The sequence below is a fragment of the Pipra filicauda genome, unplaced genomic scaffold (genome assembly GCF_003945595.2).
Source record: "Pipra filicauda isolate LSUMZ 115617 unplaced genomic scaffold, ASM394559v2 scaffold3_size10097308_pilon, whole genome shotgun sequence".
NCBI lineage: Eukaryota > Metazoa > Chordata > Aves > Passeriformes > Pipridae > Pipra > Pipra filicauda.
The window spans coordinates 4,743,573-4,769,930 of NW_024104532.1; the positions used below are offsets into that span (position 1 = coordinate 4,743,573).

At 41.0% G+C, this 26,358-nt stretch overlaps 1 protein-coding gene across 4 annotated transcripts; it reads right to left on the reverse strand.

The window, feature by feature from the left end:
* Positions 1-1,578: 1,578 nt before the first annotated feature.
* FBXO38 (F-box protein 38) lies at positions 1,579-26,358 on the reverse strand. 4 transcript variants are annotated; one of them, XM_027718651.2, is made up of 22 exons: positions 26,297-26,358; positions 23,766-23,907; positions 22,528-22,661; positions 21,295-21,458; positions 20,754-20,919; positions 20,280-20,417; positions 19,826-19,963; positions 19,307-19,400; positions 18,665-18,795; positions 18,182-18,352; positions 17,789-17,931; positions 16,716-16,938; positions 15,947-16,066; positions 14,877-15,056; positions 12,543-13,262; positions 9,297-9,397; positions 8,952-9,054; positions 7,755-7,921; positions 5,246-5,391; positions 4,336-4,439; positions 3,961-4,074; positions 1,579-2,709 (listed from the first exon to the last, which is right to left on the reverse strand). In XM_027718651.2, the coding sequence occupies exons 2-22, from the start codon at positions 23,891-23,893 to the stop codon at positions 2,531-2,533; spliced, it is 3,564 nt and encodes a 1,187-aa protein (XP_027574452.1). In that variant the 5' UTR covers positions 23,894-23,907; positions 26,297-26,358; the 3' UTR covers positions 1,579-2,530. The 4 variants fall into 4 exon arrangements, with proteins under 4 accessions (XP_027574452.1, XP_027574453.1, XP_027574455.1 ...); XM_027718652.2 differs by having other exon boundaries at positions 23,766-23,950; positions 26,297-26,337; XM_027718654.1 differs by lacking the exon at positions 26,297-26,358 and having other exon boundaries at positions 21,295-21,382; positions 23,766-23,910.

Sequence of the window (26,358 nt, forward strand, 5' to 3'; positions counted from 1 at the left end):
GGTGTCCCTACCTGTGGCAGGGGGTGGAACTGGATGAGCTTCAATGTCCCTTCCAACTCAAACTATTCTATAGTTCTATAAGAACCTGCAAGAGAAAACACTCATAACACCCCCGCCCCACCAGCAAACTGGGGCTGATGTCAGCTCTTGGTGCAGGATCCACAGACCAACAAACCAGAAACCCAAATGGCAACTGCAACTCTTTGCTCTTCAGGGTGGAAAACAACTGAAGGCATTTCCAGCCCTTAGCCCTGGGGCAGCATTTCATCTGGAGCTGGCAGAGCCCTGAGGACATGCTCACGCCCAGCACATCACCACTGAAGCCAAATTGGTGAGCAAATTATAGTTTGTGCAGCTCAGTCCAACTATACCCATCCAGGTCCCAGTAATAATTATTTATATATTTAACTAACAAAGGTTGTGCAGGAAAATAATTATTTTCCTCTGCTTTGCTCCTTTCCTCAGTTTCAGACACTGAAGACAGCAGGTTCCCTGGTCTTATCTGAGATCCTCAATCACCCCTAGATCTCAGGACACACAGTGAATTAAGTCACTACATCACCACTATGGGTAAAATGGGAGTAATGTTTTAAGAAGCTAAAACTACTGCAAGGTTCAACTGCTTACAGAAATACTGAATATAAATAAACATTATTTGTATAAATACCTCTTCAAAATGCTGAAGTTAAGAGATACCAGATGGAGATCTGGTGCAATACTCTAGAAACTCTGTAACATTTTCCTGTATTAAAATGGTAAACATGACTGAATCAATGACTCACATTACTTGAAACACTCCTAGAAAGGGTCACAATTATGTTTTGTCTGAATGTCATTGAATATATTATCTATGGTTAAATATGTTATAACTAAATCATTAACTCTGATCCTGCATTAAAGCAAACTGAGCAACATTCACTCATCTGGTATTTAGTGCTCCACCTCCAGTTAGAGTAGGAAGCAGGTGTGAGAAAATGCTATACCAAATCTCTTGCTGCCCCCACCATTCTCTTCCTCTTATTCCATATATTTCAAGTTCCACATTACCTCAAGAACTTCCACAGAGGGACAGATGCAGAGAAAACCAACACTGGTTTTGCTGTGTTGAGCAGTTTTGCCTCTTCAGTTCTACAGAGCTAAATGTCATAGAAATCCCCATTAATCACATTTACACCAAAGTTCAGAGAATCACAATCATTACGATGTGCAAAATTATATAATGGTATAAACCAACCTGCTGTAGGGCTTTTACCACCGGAAGTGTCATTTTTTAGGCTGGTAACTCTGCAACTTTAAAAAAACATGAATGAGAGATCCAGCCAGAGTTGATGGCCTGGCAGAGCTGAGCTGCCTTTGTGTAGCCACAGCTGGGAATTCAAGGAGACACTTCCACAGGGAGCAAATTGGCCTTTCAGAGGTCTCCCACCCCCTGGACACACTGCTAACAGCACAGCTAGTTCAACACTAATTTGTGCATTTTTATACCTGGACTCACAGCAAGATTCTGGACATACACAGAAAACACCCGTGGGACTGTGGGAACCAGAGGCATTTTCAATACACAACAAACACACATAATCAGGGGCAAATAGCAGCAGTTTTTTACTGACCATATGGAAAATCTGCATTCATGAGTGAGCACGACCCAGCCCAAGAGCTCACTGGTTGTGTCAGATGGATCCTGTGCTGATACAGCTGTAACCAAGCAATTACACACCCCTTTTTTCTGCCTGCCTGAAGCAAAAATTCAGCTTACAGCCAGCTAGTATGTGCAAATTCATGTTAAAGAGAGTGGAACCAACAATTAGCAACTTACTTTTCATAGTACAGAGTCAAATACACTATTAAAATGAAATTGAACAGTACAAAATGCTTTAGAACATATCTTCTGTTTCCAAGGTGCTAAACATGGGGGTTTTCCTTTCCCCCAAAATGTATTTGATAATTCTAGAAACTACCACAGATCACCAACTTTGCTACATTTTTTCCTGCTTTAGCCTTCTTTGCAACAGCTGTAGAATATTCTGTCCCTTTGAAAAATGCACACAAGACACAAAGATTGTGCTCAACAGGTTTACTCAGACTGGACTCTTAAATGCTCAAGAAAAAGGCACAGATTAAAAGAGACTCTGATGACTCTTTTGAACACAGCAAATGGAATTCTGTTTATAAGGAAAAAAAATACTGCTATGAATTGTATGGGCTGAAAAGTTCAAATATTCTTCCCTGTTCCTAATTATTGGCCTTCATTAAAATGGAATTTAAATTAAATTGTATAAACATATGAAATAAAGTCTCAGTATTAGGAAGGTTTTTTTTCTTTTGTTTCCTCTATGTACAAATCTTAGTATACAATTTTTACTTTTCATTATACATTTAACTACATAATCTTTTTTCCAAAATGAGTGAGAGCAACTGCAAAGTATGTGTTTCAAGAAAATGCTTTGCATTCGGAAAGGATCCACCTGCTTTCTTGGCCAGCAGTGCCAATGAGAACTGAGGGGGGGGTGCCAGGCTGGGGGAACCCCCCTCAGATGTAGTCGTCCTCCACGGGCTCCCCGTTGACGTCACAGTAGTGGATGAAAATGGCCACGACGCGCTGGAACACACCTTTCTTCATCTGCCGCAGCTCCGAGATCTCCTCCCCGATGGTCTCCATGCAGATGTCTGCAGACAACTGGCCCTTCCTCCGGGGGGCATAGATAGTAGCTGGGAAGGCACACAAGAATAAAAGCTAGAATGTTTCCTGTAGAGAAGTTCACAAGCCAATCTGCTTTGCGTTAAGTCTTGGAAACCAAAGCAAACAGAAAAATCTTCCGTTGAGGAGCTACATTTAAGGGATATTATTCAAGCAGAAGAGGTATTCTGCCTTCCCTATATTGAAACCTTTCAATAGCTCCCATACTTATTTAATGTATGTCAACTTCATGTTTGTGAGTGAAGGGAATCCCAGAGCAACACAAACCGTTCCCTGAGGCCTCTCTGACAAGCTTCCATGTTACCCATTCCAGTGATCACTTAAATGTTTTATAAACAAAAGCAATTAAGGATAAAGCAGAAGTCTTGTCTTTATTTTTAGGCTTTAACATCATGTTTAATCTAATTACTCCTTTAGATCAAACACATTTAAATTTTTTTGGTAACTCAGCCTACATACTGATGTACAAGCATTAAGTCTATGAATCAATCTAAAATAAAATTTAAAAAAGAAAAACAGAGAAAGGTATAGCAGAGAAAATCTCTTCCTCATCCTCTTGAGATTCATGCCCTTGAAACAGAGCTAGATAAGAATATCCAAAACAATGTCAATTAAAAATACCTCTAACGAAGGAGATTCCAAGATGTTCCTAATTAAGTAGTGGAGGAACATACTTTTCTCTGCTACCAAGCAAGGTCTTCAGTTGAGCCCTAGGAACTGCCTACTATAATACTTGAGAAGACAAGCTCCTAAATAGAAGGAGGCATACCTATAACAAAAACTAATCCACATCACCTGTTCCAGAGTTTTCAAGTCCAGTTCTTTCCTCTTTTATGCCAAGTTTGAGTTTTCACATTTTCTCTGCTAGACTCTCTTCAGCCTACCTTAACAACCTTTGCAAAGCAAAGCCAGAGGCAGCAGTTCAACTGAGCCTTCAGCAGCAATGCCAGTAAACTCTACAGAACATAAATTGCTGGGACTACACACCACAGAATTGACTTTGTGTATGTTTTAAATGCATCCAGATGTGACAAACCCATCACACTTTCAGGTTGAGCACCAGATGGGCTCTGCTTCTGTCAGTATGAGGGGCCCCAGCTGCTCCTTACACTGCTGTAGCACTGTTGCCCTCTCCTTTGCTGGACCCATCCAGCTCCCAACACAGTCTATCAAAAATAGCCCAAGAACTAGAAAACTGAAAAATAAAGGTCAGCTTGGGACAAGGAACAAGTTATTTGAACACATCAAACCAGATTACGAACTTCTTTCATCATCCTCAAAGTCATATCTGGCATAGCTGTTGGGCTCTGCTGTTCTCAGGGACCTCAGCCACGGGAAGTCAGTGATCATGGAGTAAGGAGCACCATCCACAATGCCTAGGAGACAGACAGGATGAGGATCCAAAGAGCACAACGTTGCTCCTGCAGCATCATCACTCTTCATCAAGTAAACTTGATTATCACATAGACTGGTCACTCTAATGCAGGAAAAGCATCTCCTCATTTCATTCCCCCACTGTGCCAAGGTTCCTCCACTTTCCTCCCAAGAATTATTACCCATGTCTCTTGTAATGAAGCAAAGCTACTTATCTCAACAAGAGACTTGTCACCAGCTTTCAGCTGTCTATGAGCACTCACCTTCTAGAGTGTAAATATCTCGGCCCCAAGGGTACTTAGTGTATTTCTTCAGGTCTTCTTCAGTTCGTGTAGCTTCAGGGAAGAACTCATATTTAATAAGCTCTCTAGAGAGAAGGAAGAGATTATAGCCAGGAGTGATAGGAAATGGGAAGGTGGGGGGGAAGGAAAACAAAATGGGAAATCCTATTGCACAACCTTTCCTTTAATGAGCCTGAATCCATAGAAGCACTTCTCCAAGACCCTCACACCAACTCAGAATCAATCCCTTCCCTTTGGAGAGCAACTACAGCCAGCAGGTACAGTTTGGGTGAGAAACCAGTGAAGGTATCTTTGAGCACACCTTTCTATCCGATTGAGGAACAATCCAACAGAGCTGCAACTAAACCAAACTTCAGAAGTAAATTTGCTCTCTTAGTAATTTTAGTGAAAAGCCAGCACAACAAAAACACTGGTTAAAACCAGCTGGATGAGAGCCACTCTATACAATCTCCTGCTGATGGGAATTCTAAGGAGCTCATACTGATGGAACATCACCTTCCACAGAAACTAGTTCTTGGAGTAAATCACTCTTTTTTAAAGGTAACTTGTTGTCAGATTTGAAGGTATTTCTCCACCTTCCTGACTACTTCAATGCACAATTGCATTATTGCTGCATGAATTATATGATGAATTCTATGGTTATTGTAGGAGAATTTGTAGTATTTTCCACATGGAGAGGTTTATAGTCCGTGTTTTGTATGAGATGCATCTTGACACTGAAATTGCACCATCTAGAATTCAAATTTCCCTAGTCACCAAAGCTTTTTTCTTCGATTTGGCTGACAGAATCCAGCAGGTCTGACTGAAGCTGCAGCTGCTCCCTGAGCAGTGAACACCTTTTCTGCACAGTCCCTGAAGGGCAGGTACTCACTGGTTGATATTTGCTATTGTGTCCATCCAGCTCCGAACTCGCACCTTGTTGCGGACATTGGGGGGGTTACTGAACTCATGAATGATGCAGATATGGTAGGGATAAGGGCCACTAAAGATCTTCTGCTCCAGAGTCAATGTGTCAACCTGGGAAAAGCAGGAAACAAAGACTTGTGACCAACAGAAACAAAGAGGTGTGATTGTAGAGTCAAGAGCACACAGACATCCAAATGCCCCAAATTCTAGGGGAATGTGTCCAGTAAAAAGAAATTTTAACAACATACATAATTAAATACACAATTAAAACTTTCCTAGTACAGTTTTGTCAATGAATCTTCTCAAGCAGTGGAATTGGATAGGAAATGTCTATTTCCTGATGTGTTTCACAATTCCAATATGGAAGCAAACTTCATAAAATTACATAACGGTCTAAAACTACATTCACATCTCAGAATTTGTCTCTGGCTTAGGGGGAGGGGATTGGTGGTTTGGTTTTGGGTTCTTATTACCCCTTCATTTTTATCCCTCATTGGGAGACCAAGCCAGAAAGCAGGAGAGAAGCAGCACCACAAGTACAATACGGAATGCTCTGGTAAGAGTGATAGTTAAAAACCCCCAACATTCCAGATCTTAAATTAAACCCTCTTAAATACGTGTGAAATGACCTAAACTCACTAAATCACACAGCAGCTACAGGATGGACAAGGGATCAGACCCAGTCAACATGGGTTTAGGAGGGGCAGATGCTGTTTGACCAACCTGATCTCCTTTTACGATCAGGTGACCCACCTGGTGGATGAGGGGAAGGCTGTGGATGTGGTCTATCTGGACTTCAGCAAAGCCTTTGACACTGTCTCCCATAGCATACTCCTGGAAAAGCTGGTAGCCCATGGCTTGGACAGGGGCACTCTGTGCTGGGTCAGGAACTGGCTCGAGGGCTAGGCCCAGAGAGTGCTGGTGAATGGGGCTGCATCCAGTTGGCGGCCGGTCACCAGTGGTGTTCCCCAGGGGTCAGTGCTGGGCCCAGTCCTTTTTAACATCTTTATCGATGATTTAGATGAGGGGATTGAGTCCATCATCAGCAAATTTGCAGATGACACCAAGTTGGGGGGGGAGTGTCAACCTACCGGAAGGCAGGAGGGCTCTGCAGAGGGATCTGGATAGACTGGAGAGATGGGCTGACTCCAATGGAATGAAGTTGAACAAGGCCAAGTGCCGGATCCTGCACTTTGGCCACAACAACCCCCTGCAGCGCTACAGGCTGGGGACAGAGTGGCTGGAAAGCAGCCAGGCAGAAAGGGACTTGGGGGTGCTGATCGACAGGAAGCTGAACATGAGCCAGCAGTGTGCCCAGGTGGCCAAGAAGGCCAATGGGATCTTGTCCTGCATCAGGAACAGTGTGGTCAGCAGGAGCAGGGAAGTGATCCTTCCCCTGTACTCTGCATTGGTGAGGCCACACCTTGAGTATTGTGTTCAGCTCTGGGTCTCTCAGTTCAGGAAGGATATTGAGGTGCTGGAGCGGGTCCAGAGAAGAGCAACGAGGCTGGTGAAGGGACTTGAGCACAAGTCCTATGGGGAGAGGCTGAGGGAGCTGGGGTTGTTTAGTCTGGAGAAGAGAAGGCTTAGAGGTGACCTCATCACTCTCTTCAACTACCTGAAGGGACGTTATAGCCAGGCAGGGGTTGGTCTCTTCTCCCGGGCAACCAACAACAGGACAAGGGGACATGGGCTCAAGCTCTGCCAGGGGAGGTTTAGGTTAGATGTTAGGAAGAAATTCTTTACAGAGAGGGTTATCAGGCACTGGAACGGCCTACCCAGAGAGGTGGTGGATTCACCATCCCTGGAGGTTTTTAAAAAGAGATTGGACGTGGTCCTTAGTGCCATGATATAGTAATTGGAGTTGGATCAGGGGTTGGACTTGATGATCTTGGATGTCTTTTCCAACCCATTCTATTCTATGATTCTATGATAAATGTCACTTCTTACAGCTCCCAGTACCACAACTGTCTTAAAACACTGTTCAGCATCACAAGAGGATGCTGCCTTCAGCAGAGTTGTCTATTCCAAACTCTAACTGCTGTTACTAAATCTAATAGAATAGACTTAGATCAAAGATTTCAGATACCTGTGCCTATGTCATGCTTCTGCTTATATATAGCTATAAGCTGGTTTATAGTACCACTTAGCAGCTTATAGTAGCACTTAGGTTCTTACAGTTCCTTTGAGTTCTCACAGTTTCTTTTAGTTATTCAGTTTGAAATTAGTTCAGTGCATCGCAGTATCTTACAGTATCTTCTGATGCAATGAATACTGGAGGTAGTAAGATTAAGTCTTAAAACTCAGTACCATCCAAGTTCCAGATTCTGCAATAAAAGCCTTGATGGTCTAAAGTTTTAATAAGCAAGTTTCTCAGAGTTGTGTTACTGTAACATTTACATTTGTCGCATCAATTGAAAACCATAGGCAGAACTTCAGGTGTGTTCACAATGAAATCCAGGTTGGTTGTGTACCTGCTGCATTGGACGAAGATAAATGATCCTGTTTCTTTCTGGTGGCATCCTGAGAATCTGATCCAGAACCTGATCCATGTTTAACTTCTTGCACTGGGCATAGTCAAACCGATTGACAACTGGTGCATTTTCTACTTTCAAGTGTTTCAACACACGGCACCTTGTAGCTATAAAAGAGCAAACCAAATTATTAAAAGAAACAATACTGAAAAGACCTTAGGAGCCTCCTGTCAGAGATTTTCAAGGTTGACAGTTTCTAAAGAAGGTAAACAAGTAATGTAAGTACCAGAGAATAACTGAAGTTAAGCTGGCAATTTAAGTATATCAGAGAAATACACCAGCTGTTCATTTCTTCCATATTATGATCAAACTTTTAATTCTTGAACTTGGAAGAAGGATCCTTTTAAAAGGCCATGTCAAATTTCTTCTAACAATAACCTTTTTCTCCCTTTGTTTCCTTTCACAAAACCTCCTGAAATGGTCTGTGGACTGCCACAATTGAAAACCACTGACTTCAAAATCAGATCAAATATAGAGTATTGTGAAACCACACAATGGAAAATAAAGCTATTTCCTTTCTAGCAACACTGCTCATTTAACCAAAATTTAGTTCAAAATCAATGTATGTTCTGAGACGTACTCTGGAATAAAGAAATCATTTCTTTATTCTCTGCTAAGTAGATATATGTCATGTCAGAAGAAAAGGTCTTAAGTGTAGATGTTGCAGAAAACAGTAAATGATCCAATACAGGAACAGTCACACGCCCTGGCATGTGAATGTAATGCAACCTAAGTGCTATAATTGAAAACAGATTTTTATCATGTCAAGGAGGAAAGTATCATCATGTCAGCTAAATAATCTATGGAAGCATGAAGAAATGAGAGAATAAAAACAAGCTACTCTGAAACTCATTTCATCAACTTCCAATTATTGTATTATCACTCTCCAATAAACTACTCATCTTCCTAATTGTCAGATAATTTCATCTGTTGATTTGCAGATATTAATCTTTATTAAACCTGTTATAAGGAAAGGCACTCAAACTGAGAAGCAGCAATATTTGGTGTTCTAAGCATCAGCCTGACAAGCAGCAATGCAGCTGATGAATACAAAATAAGCAATGGACTGACTTGAATTGTTTCAAGAATTCCTAATAATGCCAGATGGAGGAGACAAGCAAAATATGAACTACATACCATGTATGAACATCATTTTGGGGCAGTCTTTCAGTACCAAATCTGTTATTCCACAATTGGTCAACGTAATTCCTACAAGGTTTTTGGATTTCAAAGTCAGTACCTGGTGAAAATTTAACCAAAAAAAAAAAAGAAAAAAAAGAAAAAAAATGTATGACAAGGTAAAAACAAATAAACACACTGAATTTTAAAAGATACTGCCAGATGTGGAAAGATATTAACTGCATACTACTCAATATAATACAGCTTCAGTTCACAATGGGTATTTGAAGTTACAGAGTAGGTTACTGGTGATTTATCAGCTATAGCTGATAAACCTGTAGGAAGTGAAGAAAAAGCCCTTACTTGAACATGATCATCTTCAATAACTGGGTCACTTGTACTTGTGGACTTGTCAGCTGTCCTTTTCCGCTTGGTAGTTTGCCGTGGCTTTGGCTTGGCTACTTCTGGAAACAAAAATATGGAAAAATCTTTCCTCTGTTACATTTCAGAATAACAGTGGAGGCATTCCCTGGCTGAAAATGGCCAATCAGAACATACATTTCTTACAGATCAAAACATCTGTGTGGCTTGAAAACAACTTTATATCTTCTTGCACAAAGCCTGCTTTCAGGTTTGTGCTCAGAATCATTCACACTAAATAACCTGGGGCAGGGGGGTGGGTTGTTTATAGATGAAAACACAGGAATGCTGAACCTACAAGTTCAACATCACTGAAAGATGTGGAGCCAAGAAGAGAACAGAAGATTAATTGTTAGGTTACTGCAGCAAACAGAACAACCTTGACAAATATGAGAACCAAAATAGCTTTAATGTTTGAATAGTAGAAATAATCTCAAACTACTTAAAAGTCTGCTCTTCATAACTGTCACTAAGTTTTTCATAATATTGCAAAGGATACCCAGGTATAAAATACTTAACATTCCCAAGTTGCTTCTTACTCCATTTCATGCACCAATGACATGAAATTCCTGCTTGATTTGAAGGATGAGTCTTCAAAAAGAAATGACCACTACCATTACTTCCAACAGCAAGAGAAAAAAATGCCCTACAATTAATTTTCTGTGATTAACAGATCAAAATTAGAAGTTACTTTACTAACAATAAACTTCCTTTGACTTTTTTGGTAAAACATATGTCATGTCCACAAAGATTCCCAGTCAAGAAAGATGTGCAAAATATTAAAGTCTATATACAAACTACTCACAGAAACATGGAATGGTCTGGGTTGGAATGAAACTTAAAGCCTAAATTCCACCCCCCTGCCATGGGCAGGGACACATTCCACTATCCCAGGTTGCTCCAAGCCCTGTCCAAGCTGGCCTTGAACACTTCCAGGGATGGGGCAGCCACAGCTTCTCTGGACAACCCGGAATGTACCTCACAACCTTCACATACTTCATGCTAAACTACCATTAAAAAATACCTCTTTTCTTACTTATAATAAAATTCCATCTCTATATATATAAGCTATTATGTGGCATCCAGGGGGCTGTGAGCTCCAGAATTCTGGTCACTGCTTTAGGGGATCAGGCTGAGAGATGGAATATTAATACTCGACTTGTGGCACCTGTGAATCATCATCCCCAGGGAACTTTCTGACAGTTCCTGGAGTATGTTCAGACAGTGAAATACCTCCTAGCCTGATTCTAGGAAAAAATTTCCCGATTTTGTGTAGAATTGTTTGAGATGCAGCCTTGGGCCAAGAAATCTTTACAGAAGGTTTAAAGTAACATGCGGTTTAAAATGTGAAAAGTTTCACTACAAATACAAACTAAAACAAGTTTAAAAAAAACAAACAGTACAAGTGTGGCTTACATTTTGATTAAAGTAAAAAATCAAAATTACATAAGTCATCCTCTAGCCAGTTAGTCTGTGGTGATAATGCTTTTAAAATTTCACAGTCTTTAATATTTGGCTTAAAGCACTGTTTAGAATGAGTAAATCATTTAAGAGAAAGAAAAAATCTTTCTAATATTAAACACAGTTTGTTACAGAAGCTGAAAACCACAATGTCCTTCATGTTAGAATAGTAGAAAGCTGTCATATTCAAGGCACATTTTTAGACCATTTATGGAAAAAACATTTCCAACTGTGCAACAAAGCATTTTCAGGTTATACTCCAAGGAGCTGTATGTTCTGTCCTAGTAATGAAAAGCCCTGTAACACCAGGCAGAAGCAGCCTCACTGTCCTATGTGTAAAATACAGATTTAAAAAATAAAAATGGCATATCAAGTCTCATATTCTGCCTCAGGCATCAGCTAACACCTGATGCTTCAAAGAGGAAAAGGGCATAAAGACATACACATAACTGTATGGAGCTAGGAAAGCAATTCTTCTTATATATGCTAAATATAGCAAATACTCAACCATTTTTCTCCACAAGCAGAACAGATCTTTTTTCCTGACTAACAGCTGAAACCTGAAAGCAGACATACTCTCAGAAAGATACCCTAACTTAATACTGAGATCTGACTGACTGACTTAGCTTCATGCATTGGTAATGGTTGAGGATAGAGAGGAAATATTTTCTTTTGATTTTTGCAGATTAATTATTACTCATAATGGGCAAGGTAGAAAACTGACATTTTAATTTAACAGGAAGACCATCTCTCCAATCTGAGATGTGTCTAGCTGCAGAACAGCATCCCAGGTGATTCAGGTTTCATTAACACTTGGGCACATTAAGATAAACTGGAAAAACACCAGGACATACTGTGTTTGAATCATTCCATGTTAACAGAGGTACGAATTTGCTATCAGTCTTTTCTACCTCCAACACACACAGATTTTTCAGTTTCATTTTACTTGCCAGATATTCTCAACAAAGAATCCTGGATATATGAGGTGGTGCCAGACTAAGATCACTATTTTGGAAACCAAGTATATTTGAAAGAAACAGCAAGTTCCCTTCTCACATCTGTTCTTTTCTCCCTTCGTTCCAGCCCTTCAGGAGTTTTATTTTATTTTATGTAAAATGTACAAACCAATAATGTGAAGCACAAACCTATTTAACAAAAGGACTATTTTGAACAAGTTTGATCACCGTGCCTTATACACTTGGAAGCAGAACCCAATATGCAGGTCCACAAGCTTGGCCCAACTATAATTACTGGTTGATAAAGTACCAGTTATTAACCTTTGCCTTCTTGCCAAGATGTAAGTGTACCTGCTGTCTTCCTCCTTTTGAAGGGAGAATCTTAATAGGGGAGACAGTCTTATGTTCCAATGAATAACAGCCTTCACAGAAACACAGAGCTATCAACAGAAGTTGCAACTGCTTTTCAAATGAGTAAATCAAATACTGTTTAGAATGTATGGATAACACATACAGAAAGACTTGCATGGAGAAAAAAAGTCACTGGTGTTTTCAGAGAAATCTCTTATTTTACCTAGTCATGGCAGTGACATCAAGTAATTTCTGTTCCATCAGTATTCAGACCCTTTGACAAGCCACTTGGTTTGAAATTATTAACTAACAAATTTCATGTTTACCACCAGTACTACCTGTGGGTGTTGCAGCTGCTCAGCGCCGTCTCATGGCAGCACTGCAGCTTACTCAGACGTTACTATCTGTGTGTAAGTCATACCTGGCTCCGACACCAGAGGGACGTGGGACAGCTTGCTCCTGGCTCTGGTTAGTGGTCGGCGAGGATACTCCTCCTTGTCCTCCAGCTCACAGCTCCTGGGCTGTGTGCCCGTGCTCTGCTCCTCGCTGGCAGCCCCGCAGGCACTCCCACTAGTCCTCTCCTCCCCTGTGTCTCCTGCAGCCCCACAGTTTGGCCGTGTCCTAAGTGCAAAATCTGCCCCAGCGCTGCTTGGTCCGTTCCTGCAGGCTCCGCTCGTGGATGGACATTCCCCATCGCAACCCCCACTAGTCCTCTGCTGTGTGTCCTGAGGCTTGTAGGAGGAACACCTGGAACAAACAGAGCTCTCCTCAGTCTCTCTCTCACTGGAACCTTCCCGTTTACAAGGTGAGCAGACACACTGCCTGGATTCCTCTCCAGCTGCTGGGCTGGTGCCAGCACAGTGGCCATGAGCTGTCTGTGCACAGTCAGGGCTAGGAGAAGCAGCACTGCAGGAGCTGGATGTTCCCGTTGATCCTGTAGCATTACTGCAGCTTGCATAAGGATCTTTGCTTTTGTTCCTTTCAGGCATGTCACTTGCTGCTTTCATGTCTGCTTTAATCTGCTCACTGGTTACTTGACAGCCTTTTTCACAGCTGCTTTCCTCCGTGTGGAACTGCTTTGTCTGGCCCCCTTGGCTGGCACTGCATCTTTTCCGCAGGGGTGTCTTGCCTTTACCACTCACTGTGAGAATCAAGGAAGGGAGAACAATGAGACAAGCCACAACACAGCTTAAATAAATGCTGAGTGCTACTCTGTTAAAGACTACTTAAAACAGAAGGCAGCCTAGAGGCCAATGACAAATCTCATCAGGACCATGCTATGTTATGGGAATTATTAATACTTCTAGCAGTTGCTGACTCTTGGTGATGTCCTGCAGCTATTTTTGTAGTGATGTGCTGGGGTGTTTGTCAGTAAATGAGATACAAATCTGCCAGAGAGGTTCATATTGTCACAGAGCAGCTCACTGTTTAAATAGGCCAAAGCACAAAAATATGAAAGACACACTAAGAATAGAATCACAGAATGGCTCTAAGGGACCTTAAAGATCATCTATTTCCAATCCCTCTGCCATGGACAGGGACAGCTTCCACTAGACCACATTGCTCCAAGCCCCATCCAACCTGGCCTTGAACACTTTCAGGGATGGGGCAGCCACAGCTTCTCTGGGCAACCTGTGCCAGGGTCTCACCACCCTCACAGGGAAGAATTTTTTTCTAGTATCCAATCTAAATAGGCTTTTCTTTTCCTAAATAGGAGGAATACAAATGAGGAATCAAATAGTTACAGAGACAGTACTAAAGTTCTGCTTTCAGTTGCAATCTTCAGCTCCCTCTCCTGGGTATGGGGTGTGGTGTCAGTAGGTAACAGCAGTCTCAGTTCACAGATGAATAAAAAGCCACACCAAACAATGTACAAATCACAACAGGAACTTAATCACAGAATCATTTAGGTTGGAAAAAACCTCCAAGACCATCGAGTCCAACCTGTGACCAATCACCACCTTGTCAACCAGACCAGAGCACTGCATGCCATGTCCAGTCATTCCCTGAACACTTCCAGGGGTGGTGACTCCACCACTGCCCTGGACAGTCTCTTCCAATGCCTGACAAACCTTTCTGAGAAGAAACTCTTCCTGAATGTCTACTGTCTTAATCTTCTCTGCTAATTACACTAATCCAAGCACCAAATCCTCATAATTGACAGTACAAAAGTTTATGCAAATTCTGTCCAAACACAGGTTATTTCATCCTCAAACCAGAACTGACATTCACACTACAGGCACAGCACTCTACATGTTCCCAAGCTAGAACTGCCAGTCTTGTTGAAATAAATGTACTAAACGGGAGAGGGACTGATGTGCAGGGAGTATGCCAGTTACAGTAGGAAGAGCCATTACTGCTTTGCTAAGTCCTAGGTTTTGCAGAAATTAAACTAGTACTAGACCAGTATATTTCTCAGTTCTTCACAATGCCAGATTTTTCTGTTAACTGCTCAGCTAAATATTCCTTAAGGCTTAACACTATATTTACTTCATCTGACAACACAGCTGCAAATTTGGCTTCACAGACATGATAAATTCTGGCCACTTGGAAATCCAAAAGAGGAGCTGCAGGTTTCTGATCAGTGCAGCACCACTATTTCTTTGTTTCCATACAGTATCTGTGATTGAAGCTCAGAGAAATATGTCCTTCTAGATTCATAACAGAGCTAGACATAAAACTGAACAAGATGGAAAGACTGAAGCTCAAAAATAAATGTTGCTTAACAGTGCCCAGGATCCCCTCCATTCCATACCTGAAGGTTCTCTAGTTTCCACTGGATCTCTGCTTTTCTCTTCTCCATCTGAGTAATTCTGTGCAATGCTGTTGGAGATGCAGGCTCTTGAAGTCCCCATGTTTTCCTCCTCATCCTCACTGTCTGAATCGTGGATAGTAATAGGTGTTGCTTTTACAACAGGCTGAATGCCACTTGGTCCTGAAAAGTAGAATACCAACACTTCATGTAAAAATAAGCCAAACATGGATTAAAGTGCTGAAGAACTTCTAAAAATGCTTGAAAAAATGGTAAGAAATTAATTTAATTAAATGAGCCAACCATTCTGTGGCTCCTCCATTAAAATCTAAAGAGAAGAAGAGCATTTCAGCACTAAAGCATTCTAGTTTGGAAGGGGAAGAGTGTCACAATGGAAAACAAAACACAAGTTTTCTGTAATGTTTCTCTGCTTCAGAACAGCTTAAAGGTTCTTCCACAACTGTATGAGTAAACTACATATTATAAACAATCCCTGAAACCTCCACTACAACAACAGAAATGTTGGCCAGAACATTGGCATTTATCCTTCTAAATCTTGAAAAACTGAGCAGATACAGCATACAAGGATGTTACTTCGTGTTGTTGGCATATTCAGTAGAAAATTATGTTGTCCAGCAAATAGAGGCTATAAAAGAGATCAAGACTGCTTTGTGTCACTAACACAAATAAAATTAACACTGGAACAAGTTGTTCTGGCTTGAAAAAAAAAGGCAAAAAAGAATCCACATGCTGCAGTGAAATAAGTAAGGCCACCAACACCAGAGGCACAAGACAAGTTCACTGAGGCCTCCTGTGCTCTTATTATACTGAGCACAAAAATAAGGCTTTAAGATCAAGGTATTTCACTCCATATGCAAAGAGAACTCTGGACTGTAAAACAGACTTTAAAACAGAATAAATTTCTTCACAGAATTGAGCTGTGCTAGCATCATTATTCCAAACACAACAGACAACGCAGCTAAAGAAAAGCATCCAAAACCAGACTCATTGAAATATTTACCCCCTCAAGAAGGAGATACCAAAAGGTCATTTCTTTCCAAAGACGGAGTTACCTGCTTGCTCTTCATCCACCTCCATAGGAACAACAGCTTGGCTGTGAGCCGGGAGCTCATTCTGGCCCTGTCCAGCAGCAAAGTCCTCTTCCTGTGCCACCTCCTCCATCTCATTCAGCGCTGAAAAGATGAAGAGGAGGTCAAGAATAGGAAACAGAACGAACAAAGCCCACAAGCACCCACAGAGAGTCAGAATCACCAAGAAATAAGTAACAGCTGCCTTGATTCCCTCAGAGAGTCTCTGGGTTGCATAAAGTCGCTCACATATTAGTTCTACATCTCTTTAGCCAAAACCCCAGCCTAACTTTTAGGGTTTAGTTCACCCAAATTTTCCACTCCTCCTCAGAAGTCTTGTTCTACTACAGTGAGCAGCATAACCAGGATTTGCATATTCATTCCCTCCAATGACTTCTGCCTTTGCTGGGAAATATTAAAAATATACCACTCGACACTGTGATATTCTCCCAGCTCTGACCAGAGGAGTCTAGAAAACACTTGGCACTTCCCCAGAGGAGTCACACAGACTGTCCCTTGCTAACACCTGTACTGACACACATCGCTGCCCTGCAATGTGCCTGTAACAGCCATCAGACACCACACAATGACAGCTTTTATCACACAGGTATCAGAGACATGCAGACAGCCCCCCCAAAGGATTAAAGCTACCAGGAACTGAAAGAGCAACAAGCTTTCCATATATATCTTCTCTATCACCCTATCTATGTCAGAGCAAATAAGATCACTTCCTACACAGGTTCACAAAGATTACCCTCAGCTGCAATCTGCTGCTCCTCAGCTTGACCATCTTGCCGCAGCTCATTCTCCTCATTCTGGTCATTTGGGTGTTGGTGATTGTTGTGGTGGATGTTTGGGTTATTGTTATTCTGGTGGTTATTGTTGTTGTCATTGTCGTTGTTAGAGTTCTGATTGCTGACTAGGGCAGAGGAGACCCCAATTCCTGTGCCTGCACTTAGGCCCACACGAGCACAACCCTGAGAACAAAAAGCAGCTATTAAGATTTGAAAAAACTGATAAGTTATCTCAACAGCATTCCCTAACGCCAACAGAAAAAGCATTCTGTTGGTAATGTCTGGGATAGCACAACACTAACAGGGAGACTGTCCCTCATATTTCCTTATGCATTGCAGAGGTCCATGTTCAGGTTGGTAACCCAGAAAACTTACACTGTTAAATTCCTACTGAAAAGGAATTCCACAAAGCACATAATTTTACTTTATTGTTTTCCATTTGCTAAAGGATCATATTACATTAATACAAACAGCAGATTACATATATAGCCTTCCCAGAACACAGCAGCCTCAAGATAGAACTAGTGACTGAAGAAAGCAGTTTTTTTACGTAGGCAGTTTCCATTGCATTACAGCAGCTTAACAAGGATTTATGTTACAGTGTGGGAGGGGACAACACGAAGAAATAAAATTCCTAAGCTTTGAAACCACTCCAAGAGTGGAACAGTACCCTTATTTCACCCACTACAAAACCATAAAAACCTCTTAGCATTGTAAACAGATCCCCAAGTGTGAAAGAAATCGTATAAAAAGCAGCAGCAAAATGAAGTATCCACAAAGACCTCAACAGAATCAACGTGAGTCTTATTTTCTGGTCACATATTCATACAAGATCATACCTTACCACTGCTCCCATTTGCAGAAGCATCATCATTCTCCCCAGCATATCATGATAATAACAACAGCAAACCAGAATAATTTTATTAGCAATCTACTTAATTACAACTTTCAAAAGAATGCATAACAGCTGGAACACACTGTATTTCCCATGAGCTGGCAACAATAAAAAGCAAAACCATTCTCTGAAACCCACCTTAGGAGGTTCTCTAAACATCTGGTCCAGAGAAATGAATTCTAAGCTTGGCAGTAACTCGATGAACTGACTAAAAGAATCCAGCTTTATGGCGTGGCAGCGCACCAGGGTGAGGTCAACCAAGCGGGTCCACCTCGAATGATCTGTGGGAGAGAAGGGAAGCATTTCCTGAAGAATTCCCCTCTCACTTGTTTGTCATTATACCCCTTTCAGATTTGAGAGGAGCATCCTCTGTATCTCCATTCTGTTACCAGCATCATTATGGCTCCAAACCAAGCATCATCTACTGTACTTACTAAGAAATAGAACAAGCAGTACTACGAGCAGAGAAATTCTGGTTTACTAGCACAGTAATTCATATAATAGCTCCAAAATTTCAAAGGTGTGCAATACCTGTGATCCAATTATTTGGGTTATGTAGATGTGGGCAGTTGTAAATGACCAGATACTTGATGAAAGAAAAAACTTCATTTACAGCTTTCATACCAATATCTGTAATAATTCCTGGATTTTCAACCACATCAGCCAAGCCGTACCTCACCAAGTCCGTACTCGTCATTTTACCTAAGAAAAAGATAGTAGCAGACACAGCAGTAAATTTGCCTTTTATAGCATGATTTTCTAACTCCCTATTTTAGCCCCTTTTCATAAAACTGATCAGATTATTCCTTCAGTTCAGTAAAGCTGAGACTTTCCCAATTTCACTAAGAGTTTCAGGAAGTGAGGAAAAACATATATGGCTGTATGAAATCAGCACCCTCAATGTGGGCAACGTTAATATTCTTTTGAATCACTCTTAGCACATGACTGAAAACACATAATTCACATAATCCTTATGTTTGTCAAATAATTTATGTATATAAAAAAATGTCATACACTGTAGTAAAAACTCATCAACGTATCCTAGATGAAGAGTTTCAAACTGTGGAAATTCCAGTTCAGCCATCTTCAAAGCAGAAAAAACACCATCTTTGGTCAAGGAAGGCTGGATCCGCACTTCGTGCAACCTGAATGCAATTAAGAATTGTTAATTGTAATTAAGAATTTCTCCTATTAAAATTCATGCCAAAAGACAATTGCCACAGAAAACACTCAAGGAGATGACCTCTCAAAATGAAAGAATTCTTTCAATCGTGGCAGGATTCAGAGGCTATCTGCTGTATCTTTATGGCAGTATTTGACAGTTACATATATTTTTGTATATATAAAATATATAGTATATATAATATTTATTATTTATAATATATGATTTATGACGATATATTATTTATCATTAATATATAAGAATATATTGTGAGACCAACAGCACCACACTTTTCGGATACAAGTCTTATGACACAAACGAATTCAGAAACAGACACACTCCAGTTGTTTGAACCACAGAACACTCCTGTTATATAAACTTTAAATGTGCATTCCATAAACTTTTGACAGTTGTTCTGCTTCTTGGACTTCATTACTAAGTCATTTCTTTTGAAAAAGGAGAAGGGAGGCAAAGAGAGATCTGAAGGCCAGTACCTTCGTGCAGCAGTTATGATGAGGTAGCCAAGATCCACTTCAAGTGCATTCTTGCAAGCTCCCAGAACTATAGTGTGCAAATTCCTAAAACCACCTGGCAAATAAAAAACAACCTTCTTTCACTTCACTCACAGATCACAACCTTAAGCCTTATACATTTCCATCAGTGTTGTCCTGACAAGTGAATGAACAAAACACATCTTTTTTAGCAAATCAATAAAACCAATATTTGCACCCAGCTCTCCTCCAATCTTGCTAGTTCTGCTCACCAACCATTGCAACTGAAGGCAGGTCATCAGTCAAGAATTAATTGCAGTTAGAATATCAAAACAATACCAGATAAAAAGTATATTTAGCACCATAACCATGGTGCTAACCATTCCAAACTTCAAAATAAGGATAAAGAAAAGATATGCTACAGACAAAAAAAAGCTAAGCTTCACATGCCTCCAGTATTTGCTAATACTTTTATTTATTTACTTATTTTTGTTTAAGTATGAGGGACAAAAACTTTCATACCTGATCTCCAGCTATCTTCTACCACGTGCTGGATAAGTCCTCCAAGAAATGGAACACGAACCAGTTCTAAGTGCTCCAAATTTCGAGCAGAAGCCAGGCCTGTCACCAGGGGAACGTACTTCAGAGAATTTGTGGGTCCTACACAGAAAAGGCCAAAGACAAAGCAGGTTGCTCACTTGACATCATTGAATTGATGCTTTCAATGACTGTCACATGGAAGAATTAAAAAATATGCACATATATCCATCTAGATCAGGAAGTCAAGAGAACCACAAAGCACCAAATAACGTACAGGACAGGGGTACATTTCTGTCCAACACCACGAATAAAACAACAACTGCTTTCAGAATCTTGAATTCCAAGACTTCCATTTACACTTGGTGCCTGAGGAACTTTAACAGAATCAGATTTCCTACATGCTCTAACATCCCCTTCACGTATGAATCCCTCTTACCAGCACAGTTCCTCATGACAAAAGCACGTAAGCTGATACAAAGGAAATCTTTAAAAGGCTGTGGTTTGGTGAGTCTCACCCACTTCAAATAAAGGTGCCTCAGCATTGGAATACAAGGAATCTCAGGGACATTCACCCCTAGTAATACATAAACAAAACAAACAAATATTTTAAACAAGCTTGAAACCACAAACTGTATGACAAATTTCTGGCTTTAAAAAGGAAGTTTTTCTTTACTATGTAGCACGTGAGAAAAGCTGTAAACACTTTAAATACAAGTTCTTCACCTCAGTTTGTCAATACAGTTTTTTAGAACTTGCCTTTTGAACCTGCTATCACATATACAGCAACTAATATCTCAAAGATACCACAGCCCAAAGTCCCTTTCTTAAAAAGAATTACAATTTTGCAGAGTTTCAAAGCCTTTAAGTTCACCTGTGTTGAAGCCAACTACTTCGTCATTACCACACTCACCTACTAAGTGCAAAGTCTGAATTTTAGCTCCTATAGGTATTTTCAGCTTGTTCTCAGGAGGAATTGGAAAAGCACCATTACGATTACGAAACTTCCCTAAAATGTGAACTTGTGGCATGTATGTCCAAATAGCTTCCACCAGCTCTAAATGAGAGGTCTCAACACCCTGGATAAAAGGAAGCAAAGCAAATGCTCTAACACCAGTTCAAGCAACAACATCCTCTTAACTACATAAACTTCTCAGTAGCACACTATACATAATGCGTTATCTTGCTTTTAATTTCTAGCAAGACTTGTCCTTTTAAAAGCAGAGGGATCAGTTTTAATTCGTTTCTGGACTTAAGAGCATCTGTGACTCCCACTGGTGCAACTAAAAATAGTACTAATTAGCAAATAGGGTCACAATTAACTGCTCCTCTCTACAGCCAGGTCTGAAAACAAAGCCCTGTAAGCAGTAAGTCCCCATCACATTTCTTCTGCTCTGTTAACATGCACCATCTCTGCTGCTGAAGGAGGTTGTCTCTCGAGTCCAACCACTCACCAGCAAATTTGGACAGGCCTGCAAAGCCTCTAAAACTCCAGGAATGCTGAAAGCTTCATGGCCACGGACTCTGCGTCTTTCAAGATACCTGGGATGAAGACCATAAAGTTGTTCAATGTCTGGCATCTTCCTCAGCAGCGTTAGGAAACTGGAATCAGTGAAACCTAAGATGACAACAACAGATTTGGTATTTGTGTGACAGCAGACACTCAGCTGTAAAGGGAAAGCCAAATACACTGTTCTCTTTATGTGGCAGTATAAATTCTATGGTGTTGAAAGCTGTACTCAGTGAAGCAACAGCTTGTCTTTTACTTCCACATTTTAGAAATCATGGCCTACGTATTCTTGGCCTAGAATTTTGCAGGTTTGCTACAGTTTTCCTCCAGTAGAATACAAGGTAAACTATACTCTCTCCTTTCTCAGATGAAGGGCCTCTGCAGACTGTCAGGCTTTGTGTCTCTATTTTTCGTGGAATTCCATTTATCAACTACATGGTTCAAAAAAGCCCCAGCTGGATCAGTTGTATCTGTTCATCACTATTCACCACAGCTCACATTTCTCAAAGAAACAAGATGGTTTCTTTAAGTAAAGATTTATTTTAATCTAATGTAAGAGAACACACAAAGGATTTTAAACAGGTAAGTCACCTTAGGCTAGGTCTAACCACCTGCCTGGTATCAGCTCTTATAAATCTCAATTTGTAACTCCTCTAACTTTCAAATTCACTCATTTAGTCTCTCCCCCAAAAAATCCCAGCAGTGTGATTTAAATCCAACAGAAACCCTAATACTCACAGGGTTCACCTAGACTGACAAATTTATCTATTGATCTGAAGATGACTTGAGGTGTGACATCAAAACTTATTCTTACATTGTTAAGTGTTGGCAGATGAGTTGCTCTCTCATTCCATTGTATATTTTCCTGCCTGCATGCAAACAGCCTCTTCATGGAATAACCCTTGGATAAACTCCCTTACAACAATCAGACAAACACAGATTGTATTTACAGATGGCTACAGAGAATCCCCATTTCTGCTACAGTAATACCCAATATTTGTATTATACACACAGAGACAGAAACTTTCCAAACCACGTACTCAGGGAAGCCACCCAAATAAGCCAAAAGGAACAAAACATCCAAGTACTTTTACTGCTTTTGCAAATTAACTTTGCATGTATAAATGTCCCTCTAAGTGGCAGCAGAGCAGCCAGTGATGCTCAGGGTGTTTCTCACCTGTGGGCATGTACTCCCACCAGCGGCCTGCACACAGATCCACAACCTTCACCACCCGCAGGTACAGCGTCACCGCTTCCTTCAGCTTCCGGGACAGGCATTCCATGCACATGATATCCTGCAAGGGAAGGTACCTTTGGGGGAGGAAAAAACACCCCTCTGATTTATCGAAGCTGGATCCTTTTTGATTTTTTTTTTTTTTTTTAACTAAAGCACATCCCAAGTCTGACTACACAAACTCGTGTATTTCTAGCGTGTAATAACATTCATTCAAACAGAATTTTCAGACTGTGCTCAAACAAAATGTGAAATTTTGCTAAGCAGAATGACTCATCAATTTTTTACACTGACTTTAGACTATTCAAGGTACACATATAATATTAAAACAGAGAGATGCTTTAGTTCTCTAATAAATTATAGAATTATAAAATGGTTTGGGTTGGGAGGGACCTTAAAGCCCATCCAGTTCCACCCCATGCCGTGGGCAGGGACACCTTCCACTATCCCAGGTTGCTCCAAGCCCCACCCAACCTGGCCTTGGACACTTCCAGGGATGGGGCAGCCACAGCTTCTCTGGGCAACCTGTGCCAGGGCCTCACCACCCTCACAGGGAGAATTTCTTCCTGATATCTAATTTAAACCAAACCAGATACTGCTGACCAAGCCATTTGCCACAGTACTCACTACATGGTTTAATTAAACCTACTTTCATTTTTTAGTACATTCTACACGCTCGATTTGCAAATATTTTGGAATGCTGTTGTTTTCAAAGAACTTGTTGGGAAAGCATTATGTTTTGGACACAATAGGGATGAGTAAACATTTTGGAGAAGGATTTTATTGTAGGGAAGATTAAATACTCATCCCAGTTCCCTTCTGCACACTGTGAAGCAGATGCAACAATTTCAAAACAAGCATCTAAGCTATGCACTACCTGAGATGTATCTCTGCTCTACAAATCAATGTCTATAAGCTAGTGAACAGAATTATATCAATGATTTATTTCTTCTTTGTTCTACATCCATGACACTCACATAAATTAATTTTCTAAGTATCCAAATGAACTCCGGAACCGAAAAAATAACATTTACCATCCCTTTTTATGCACCAGTTCACTTGTGGTACAGCCACACTTTCTGAATACTACGTGTCACCAGCATCAATGCAGGTAAGACTAAAGAAATAACAGAAAACTACATAACAATAAACAATAAATTGACTTCTAAAGAGCTGCTCACCTAAAGATGTGGCAAAGCACTTCATGAGAGAGTTGGTTCATGTAATCTTTTGGCTCATCAGCTTTGGTAGACTCAGAACCTTCCCTGTTTACTGAGCTTGGTTTCACATTTTTCCGCCGGGGACCCATATTTGCACCAATTTCTGATGGAAGGAAATGTTCACAATGTTATGAAATTCAGTGCAACTGAAAGAGAAAAGGGACAGAGTGGAGGAGGACACACCAGTTAAGCTGCAAAAAACAAGTTGTAGTTTGTTTAGCACAGGTCTCAGACACAACCTGACAATGATTAGACAAACCAGACAGTTCCCCTAAGCAAAGGGAAATGGACAAAGAGGAAAATCACCTCAGGTTCAACTAGAGATCAGTTCTTTTGCATGAATAAAAGGTCTTCAGAGATACCACCCTGTGGTCAAGACAAATCACAGGAAAGCTGTGCAGAGACTACAGATGTCACCAAGTCAACACCAACTCGAACACTCCAGTGAAAAGAAAGCCCAAAGTCTCTGTCTAGCAGAAAAATTATTTATTTTCTTCTTGAAAAAAAAATGGGCTCCTAAAATGCCTCCTCTCCAAAAATGCCCTATTACAAGTCCTCAAACTAGCTCCTCTTCGAGGTTAGAACACCAAATAAAATATTCAGGTTGCTTACTTAAAGATCAAAGCTGCAGAAAAACTGAAAGTCATTGCCTCAGCAGCAACATGCAGGAAATCCTGTCCTCCTTCCCTTCACTGAACTAATGTGTTCATGTCTACACTGTTCCTGCAGCACACATGGGCTGAAACAACAGTAATGTTCCATTTAAAAACATACAAAGTTATTAAGAGAAATAACAAGTAAGTAATTAAATATGAACTCAGTGCTAATATGAGAATAACATCTTAGACAGATGTTGAGAGACATTTTATACTAACATAAGACAATGTAAAACAATGTTAAGACGAGAACAAAAATGCTCTCTGGTGAAGAGGTCAAAGCATCACTAACTCAGTAAACCTGTTTAACAGGTTGAATGCCAAAATTCAGTGGATGAGGAAAAACAACTTGTAAAGAAAAGACAGATTTTGGAAAACTTATCAGCAGAGCCTCTGGTACAGCTTTCACTGTGATGTAAACACACCTCAGTGTTTGTACCACATTATGTGGAAGTGGCAACTGAGGAGAAAAACAAAATATCTCATGGAAACAGAAAAGAAAAAGTTTAGCCTTCTCCAACATAAATGATTTATACGCTGGCACAAAATTTGAAACATTGACAGCCTCCCTGTGATCTAATTGTAGAAAGAACACATGACTTTACACATTTTTGTATGCATTTTAAGTTAACAACTGTATGCTGTCATGAATTTTAAATAGTGATATTAAAATAAATAAATTACCACCTTCTGCACGTGAATACCATGAAATATATCTCTGCTCCTTTGGATTGGTGGGAATTCTCCAGCCAGAAGTAAAGACACTGAGTTTGTTGCCTGTTCTTATACTGCCCTTCTTTTTGGTGCTCGCTGGAAGGGGTCAATTTGTTTGTAATTCTCTGTTGTAATGTTGATCAACTTCATGAAGCCCAAACCTGACTACTTATGACACTGGATTCCAAAGAAAACAAGCATTACATGGATTCTCAGTCACCTGGGACAATTCAATTTGAACAGAGAGCAGGATATAACCTAAAAAATTCCAGACTGCTACAGCCACGTGCTGGGGTGCAATATAGCATTACAGAACAGTAAAAGGACTGTGACACAAGACAGAGAAATAAAGATAATATCCAACAGGGCAGGAAGAATCCTGTAAGACACAAATTCAACGAGTAATACCTGCCCCAGGTTTGGCCCCTGTCATTAAGTAAAGGGGGAAAAGAAGGACCTCATCCCTATGAGAACGCAGTTTGTGCACAATAAATGCTCCTCCTGGAAGTATTTTGAGCTAACGAGCACAGCTCTAACATCTCATTCTACATTACCAAGCTGACCCCATTTAAAAATTAAATAAAAGTAAAAAAACTGCACAATAAAAACCCCTTATATATGCAATCCAGCTGTCAAATGGAATTTTGCTGCCCCCACCTCAGTTAATTCACAAGAATGAATGCTGTAGGAAACAGCAGCTCGACGTGCCGTGTTCTTGATCAGTAGCTACCACACTGAACTTAAAAAGCTTAAAAAACCATGGGCAGAACCGCACAGAAAAGAAAAATGTGGAGAGAGCAGCCAGGGACGGCCTGGCAAGCATGAGATAAGTAGGGGCGCTCCTTATGGGGAGGCGAAAAGAGAGGACAGGCTTGTTCTTGCTGAGATAAGCGATACAAAAGCAGGTTTCCCCGCAGACCAGGCGCCGCCGCTCCCTCAGCGCTGGGGGCTCCCTCCCGGCTCTGCCCCGTCCCTCAGGGCCTGTCACAGCGGGCACGGCGCGAGGCCGCGGGGACGGGCGGCGGCGGCCGCGAGGAGGGCGGCAGCCTCCGGGTCACCGCCCGCCGCGCCCCGGGAGCTCAGCCCGGTTCGTCTCCCCCTCACCGCCCCGCAGCCCCTCACCTGCCCCGCGCAGCCCCGGTGTTGTGGCCGCGGGTGAGCCCCGGCCGCCGCTTCCTGCGCGG